Below are 7734 nucleotides of genomic sequence, written 5' to 3'. Positions count from 1 at the left end.
TAGCGTACAATAAAAAATACTGTTAATATACTTATGATATCAAAAATTCTAATTAAATATTCAATAAAATTTAAAATTTATATGAATATAAAATTAAATTAAATTATAGTTACTATTTGCACAAAATACTAATCAGACAAAAACTCAGCAAGGCCAGTAGTGTACTTTTAAATCTTATCTTAATGTGCACCAATCCAAACTTAAAGTTTTCAGTTCCTTATAAATAAAGGATATACACCTTAAAACAAAATGGATATATTATTAATGTTTGACTTAGAACGAAGGATTCCTTCCTTATTTTATATACTATCCGAAGATTTAAATATGCCAATTTATTGTTCATTTCTTGTTAACCAAATATCGGTGTAAAAAAATTGTGAAAACAATATATATCGTCTCACTCCGCCAAACACCGAGCTACATACATGACGACGCATAGCATGGTTATGACCACTCTTAAAAGAGTGCACGAATGAATATTTATTTGAGCAGTGATAATCTATCATACAATCATACATCCATGATACAATCTTATGTAATTCATATTTTGCGCATTAAGTATAAAGGATTGCCAATGCTCACAAAAAAATTTCCAGAGCATGGGTAACAGCGTCTTCTGTGTACCATAATACCACACTGCGATCGCAAACCCGCATTCAAGTGTGGCGATTATTATATATCAGTGGGCGTCTGCAGTCTGAAGCGACGAATATTTATTTAACAAAAAAAAACCCAACCACTTAAAAAAAACATTTAATAAATTTCTAATATCAATCAGTAAGAATTCAAAAAAATTTTTAATATCGGTTGTCCAAGAAAATTGAAGCATTTTTAAAATGGGGAAACATAATTTTTCTTATTTAACTAAAAAACGGAAATATGGACAAAGGTAATTATTTTTTTACATATCTACCACGTTTATCGATACATGCTTTTAAAAGCTTGCATTTAAAATTACCACCGCTGGCCTAGTATTTGTACGAAAACATTACTGTCCTGAAGGACTTTAAATATTTATCACTTTACATATGCAAAAACACCTTTACTAGGTAGTCTGCACACCTCTAGGATGCAAGTCCTACACTGTGCTTTTGGGTCTCCTCCTTACTGTTACATTCTCGTAGAAAAATCCTTGGCTCATTGATCGACTGTGAGCTTGCCAATTAGGCCTGAAATTGTATGCAATTATTTATTAACGTTATGCAAATATTCCCGTACATTATCTAAGTTCTAGATACATCATTTAAAATCTTGTATTTGCGCTATATAGATAAAACAATTTATACTATATATTATACATATCATAAATATACAGGTACTGGGAAAGTTACTAGTGGTCGTAGTTAGCAATGATTCCAACATTGCACAGTCGTTAATGAACAGCACCAACCAACAACGCACCTAAATTTAATACTGTTCCGAGAATGTGAGCAATCGAGACTTTATAATTGCTTTTAATAGTAGTGACCTCCGGAAGGATTACTTTAAACCTTTGGTAATTATCTTGCAAACAATTATTATTTCGATTTTCGTTAAATCAAATACGTAATTTGAACAGAAGCTTTTTCTACATATTTTATGTGTTTCTCCTATAAAGTTACTACATGTACAATTCTTTAAACGTATGATATAATCATATATAATCTTTCAGAACGCTATCACCGCTAATTCCCTAGCGGAAAAACTGGAGTTTGACATAATGCTAACTCAGGTACTCATGGAACACGGCGGGTTTTACCGAGTTATTATATAAATTTAAATATTAGAATAGCCCATGTAGTTACCAACTGTCCTCTATACATTACAATAAGAAATGATCCAGTAACTTATACTTAGATTTATAAAATTCTATAAATACTTAGCTAACAAAGTAAATTATCTAATAGAGTAAGCTGTAACATATATATTACACTTATATATATGCTACATGCCTAGGATAATTAAGTTTGTTTTTCCTCAAACATTAGACATAACAGTTGAGCTAGGTTCTATAACCTAGCTCTACAATCAAATTTAGTTCAATAACAGTGCGGATCCAGCAATATCTCTGACAACGTGCACCAGGGGAATGTGTAAAAAAAGAAATATTCTTGTGAGAAACAACAATTTTAATTAAACGGTATATTTTTTTACGGTAAAATAAAAACACATCAAATTTATTGTCTAATTCTGTTTAATCTTAAACGGATATGTTAAGGATCTTCACCAAAAAGATTTGACAGATAAAGGCCGTTTCGCCTTCTTTAAGACTGGAATTTATTAATTCTTTTCACCTTCCCGAACATATGATAGACCTTAAGAGTAAGGTCGTATAAATATTATAAAACACGCTTACATAAGGAATGTTCTCTTATTTACCTTAAGCCAGACTAAGAACTAAGTGATGATTTATAAATAACAAGAAAGAAAAATATTAATATAATGAAAATATTACTAAAATTATTAATTGTATTTATTTATCTTCAAAAGGTTTGTTATTCTGCAACATTAAGACAGCGTAAGCAACCACTTTTGACGTACTCCATACCAGAGAATAGATCTTTGAAAAAGTCTCTCGGCTTCAATGAAGATACATATCTCAACTTCACTGAACTCACTGCTAAGTACCACTACCCAACTGAAGAACATAGAGTTATAACAGGAGATGGATACATATTAAAAGTGTTCAGAATTATGTCTCGATGCAATGGCATAGCAAAACCAGTCATTTTAATGCATGGATTATATGACAGCTCCGATGTTTGGATATTAAACGGACCAAAAAACGGACTCGCATACATCCTGGCAGAAAATTGCTACGATGTGTGGGCCGCTAATCACAGGGGCAACAGATATTCGAGGAGTCACGTAAATTTGAACCCCGACGAAGATATGGAATTTTGGAATTTCTCCTTTGATGAGAATGGTAATTTTGACGTTCCTTCGATTATTGATTACGTTACTACCGCCACGAAAATAGAAAAACTTTTTTATGTTGGACATTCGGAAGGTACAACCGATTTCTTCATCGCTATGTCATTACGACCGGAATATAACAGTAAGATTCATTTGTCGGTTCATCTTGCTCCGATCGCTTGGTTTAAATATTTCAATAGTCCTGTATTAAAACTGTTGGCCCAATTTACGCGCCAAAATAAATTTGTTTTTAATTTACTTGGAATAGGTGAATTATTTGCAGTAGGTCAACTGTCACATATAATAGTTGAATTTCTTTGTCAGTTCGCACCACGAGAATTATGCGGAACCGTCTTGGCAATTACTACAGGGTTTTCCATCGATTCAACATCATCAAAAACTCTCGCTGTTGCTTTTGGACACATACTAGCTGGTGTATCTAGTAAAACATTGGAACACTTTGGACAGTTAATATTGTCGAAGAGATTTCAACGTTACGACGAAGGTAGAATTGGGAATATGCAAAGATATGGAACAGAAAAACCGCCAACTTATGAAGTTTCGAATATTGTATCTCCAGTCCTACTCATATGTGGTCAAAATGATTGGGTGTCATCCTTAAGAGATGTTAAAGAATTGAGTAGAAGATTACGAAGTTTAGTAGAGACGTACGTCATACCTGAAGCTTATTGGAGTCATAACGATCATGTTTGGGGAAGAGAAGCTCCAAAATTAGTATATAAAAAAATACTAGATAACTTTAATCTTTACGGAACAGATAAAGGTGTATAAAATTTTAAGCATCTTTGTAAAATGCTTTTAACCAAAAATTAATTTATTTATTCGTCTATTAAATAAATGTTAAGTGTTATTTACTTTCATTTCTCCAAACGATTTTAAGTAAATAGTACCGAATTTATTAATGGGCATAGTTCCAAAAGGAACAAAAAACAAAAATGTTAAAAGACATATTGGTTATATCAAGCAAGTGACAATTTAAATTGATTAACCATTCTCGTGTTCTATCATTTTATTTCCCTATTCTTTGGTATTGCATCTTTATTAACAAACGTTAATTTTTTGCAGACTTTTTTCGTAAAAAGTCATATTAATCCGACCGGAATTCATGTAAAGTGCCTTGAGTAATTAATAGTAATTGTTAACAGTAATTAATTTGTCTAAATATCGTTATTTACATATCCAGCTACAAAATATTGCATGTTTCAGAAAGTTTTAGAAGCGTTTAGCCTTTTCTATTTGCAAAAAGCTTAGCAATTTGTAATAACTTAATGATACGTCAAAGATGGAAAAAGTTTGATTTCACAGCGGAGTTTGTGTCGGATGTTTTCACCTGCGCAATACATTTTCGAAGTTTAATTTGCAATGTTTTTATTTCAACTTAATTCAAATTAATAAGGCATAAAAAGTTATAACAAAAACTAACAATGATTGTTCATTATAAAAAGAGAACTCGTTTTGAAAGGATGTAAGTTTTTTCCAATATACTTAACATCGACATACTTTGTCGAACTGACGGCGAGTAATGAATAACTTAGTAAAGAAGTCTATATTCGATTTTAATGCGTATTTTCGCAAATATTTGATAAACATTTACTTTGTCTGTCAAAACACAGTGCAAATTTATCAAACAAAATTAATAATAATCAGTATTTATAGTATAGAACACATATATTTAAGGCTACTCGATTCGAAAAGCCGATTATATTGTATTGCTGGTCGACGCGTGCCTGCCCCTATTGTCTTGGCTATATTTTTACTATAAAACGTTGCAAAAACAACAACAAATTCAAGACAATGGCAGTTTACTTCATCTGATTTTTCATTTAAGTTTGTGTAAATGCAAATATCCAACGCAGAGTGCACTCATTGTAGGCATTTTATTAGCGAATGTCTTCTCAAGATTCTACACACGTCGTACCATTGCAGCCTGCATTATTTCTTGAAGCTCTTTTTAAAACATTCCTTAGAAAACAGGTACGTACATAATATTAAAATGAGACTTGCACAAGAATCGCTTTCCAAATACATTAAAAGTAATATACTCAAAGTTTATACAGCTTTCAACAGTTTAGTTACTTTAGTTTCGTATAAATTTCGAGACATCACTAAATGTCCTTGCCTCTTAAAATTGCTAGCGATGTTATAAAATTTCCTAAACTCATCGTTAAAAAACCAGAATTAAATTAACGTTGCAATTTATTAAATGTCACACGTGTATTTTTGATCAGCTAACGGCGTCTACTAACATATACAGAATCAAACAACAGTCGCGCCTTTTTGAAATTTAGTGCGGGTTTTATTTTAATATTAATATGCCGTTCAAGGTTCAATACATTGTACCAAATTTAGTTATTGATATATTTGGCAAGAGGCAAATTTTATCGCGATTCCGTTACAAATACATTTATTTAAATTAATCAAGTTTCTGTACAAATACGAACATTGTGCATTTTAGAGCTCTTAAATCAAGTAATTATTTCATGGAGTTATAAATTTATTTTATTTTTCTCATATTAATAATAATTTTTAATTTAATCAATTTATTAAGACTTATAACAAGAAATTTTAAAAAAGGTCAGGATTACTTAATTTAACTTTACTGTTCCGGATATGATAGTTAACAACCTATATACGGCTTATATCATTTCAGGAAGTAATTATCTTATTAATTTTACATAAATAATGTATTGCCGCGGACTTCGCGGTAAACCAGTTTAAGGCTTTTTATATCGACTTGACCTACTGACCTATAACTAAAGAGGACTGTAAGCGAACCCGTTTCACATCATTCGTTATTCTCGTTTAATTCGAGGTACCGGTTAACCTTTACGTTTTCCGCTTTTCCACTAATTTGATTCTTTCCATTAAAAATGTTGACTTCAAATGTTCAAAAAAATGTTATCGATGTCTTAGACTATTTCATTTTGATTTAACCTAATCATTTCTTGGTTTTGCAAAAACAAAAAAGACATTATTGTTAATCTTCTCATGAGTATTTGAGTCTATCGTTATATATTATATTAGAGTTATAATCGACTTAAAATCAGATCTTTTCAACATACTACGACCACTTTTCTGTTCGTCGATATAATATCAAATGGTTGCCCATTCGCGTGCTAAGAAATTTGGGTGCTCCAACTTCTGACTATTGCTTACAACACTTTGCCATACTTGCAATTACTTGACTCAAATCATGAGTGAAATCTACAATAACAAATAATTATTTACTAGTCCTTCGCGCAAATCTGATTTCGCTCATTCTGCTCATTCTGCTCATTAGTGCTAAACACCGAGTCTCTAATCTGTGTAACAACTCCTGAAGATGCCCCGTGGAGGGGTGAAACACGTGTAGAGTGAATTTACGGTGGCGGTTGTGTGGTTGGCATTGTCTGTCGCATGCGCGTTTACGAGCGGGCTGGCGGGCGGTGCACTTTCATGCACGACAACCACTGCATGTGCGGAGGTGGCTAGATATTGGTCCTTTCTTATTTAGGATGGACTTCCGCAATGTAACGCCTGAATCCATTAAATCTTCTTTTCCTGTCCATAGCGTTGTACTTTGAAATAAACGTCCTATCGAAATTACAGAGTTAACAAACTATTATAAAGAAATCTGTAGTAAAATATTCAACGTAACTTTTCTCTTATTGTATGTTATATACTCGTACTATAGGAAAATATGTTTATGTTCATTATACCCTTTTATTAAGGTATGTCTTGTTTGTAGCTTATAGTATTTCAAATGTTTTTTTTTAATTATTTTTCTATCACAATTACACACCCACCTAGTAGCACATCTTTACGCCACTGGCATAAAATCGCCATTACACAATGTGTAAACATAGTAAATAAATAATTATTGTATGAGTTTTGATGAGACTTTACCTGTCTACTGTATTTCGTAGTTTAATATGTCACCCAGTACACGGCTGCCTTATGAAGAGTGGCCGCTATACGATGACACACAAAGTGTGACCCACTTCAATGTCCCAATGGGCAAAAATGTCATAGTTATATCAGAGCAGTGTAAGTGCCGTGTGCTCGGCCTAACAATATCGCTCATTGACCTCACTACACTTACACTTGACATCGCAACGGTGCTTTTAGTCTAATTGAGTCCGAACAGGTCTACAAGGGCGGTCTTAAAATATTTATATACGGAGTTAAAAAATTAATAATTACCTACTACTTTTAGCCTTTTTCCATATGATATAGGCCACTTTTAACATATATTACCTTTTGTTAAAAATTATTTTGGTGAAAATTACTACGCTTTTACACGTTTACACTACGTTGGCTGAATGCTACGCAGTAATTTCCAGAAAAATTAATAACTTGTTTATTTTAAATATTTTTAAATATCAAAAATATAATGACTAGTCAAAATCCGCAAATTTGACAGTACATTATGAACTTTGCACATCCTACAGTTCGCTGTAAACTTCGCGCGTTTGAAACTTCACGCGCCGTAGATTTACATTGTCGTATTTATGCATCACAAAATTAATTTATTTCACTTTTCGTAATCAGTAAATAAAGGGACAGCTATGAAACTATTTTTTGCAAAATAAAATCGGTCGGAACAGTCAATAAATATTTTTTTCATTAATATGTGATAAAATATTTCTAACGGCGTTTATAAATTTACAATTCAATTGGAAGGTCATCATATTATTTACAAAGATTTTACAGAAATCGTAAATGTTAAAAGTGTTATAAATTAGTTATAAACTCTTTATAAGTATATTTTACTAAAAGTAATCTGATGCCTAAATTTACTTTTAGCTCTAACTGTGTTAGACACAATTGTAAAAATCT

General features: G+C 31.8%; 1 protein-coding gene across 1 annotated transcript; it reads left to right on the top strand.

Moving 5' to 3' along the window:
• The first annotated feature begins 2971 nt into the window (after positions 1–2971).
• On the top strand, positions 2972–3687 carry LOC137929835 (lipase 3-like). Its single transcript, XM_068772948.1, has 2 exons — positions 2972–2989; positions 3220–3687. The coding sequence occupies exons 1-2, from the start codon at positions 2972–2974 to the stop codon at positions 3685–3687; spliced, it is 486 nt and encodes a 161-aa protein (XP_068629049.1).
• Positions 3688–7734: the final 4047 nt, after the last annotated feature.

This window comes from Battus philenor, unplaced genomic scaffold (assembly GCF_028537555.1).
Source record: "Battus philenor isolate CCGP_79_NKW_IND1 unplaced genomic scaffold, ilBatPhil1.0.hap1 SCAF_5, whole genome shotgun sequence".
NCBI lineage: Eukaryota > Metazoa > Arthropoda > Insecta > Lepidoptera > Papilionidae > Battus > Battus philenor.
This window is presented reverse-complemented; position numbering and strand designations above follow the sequence as displayed.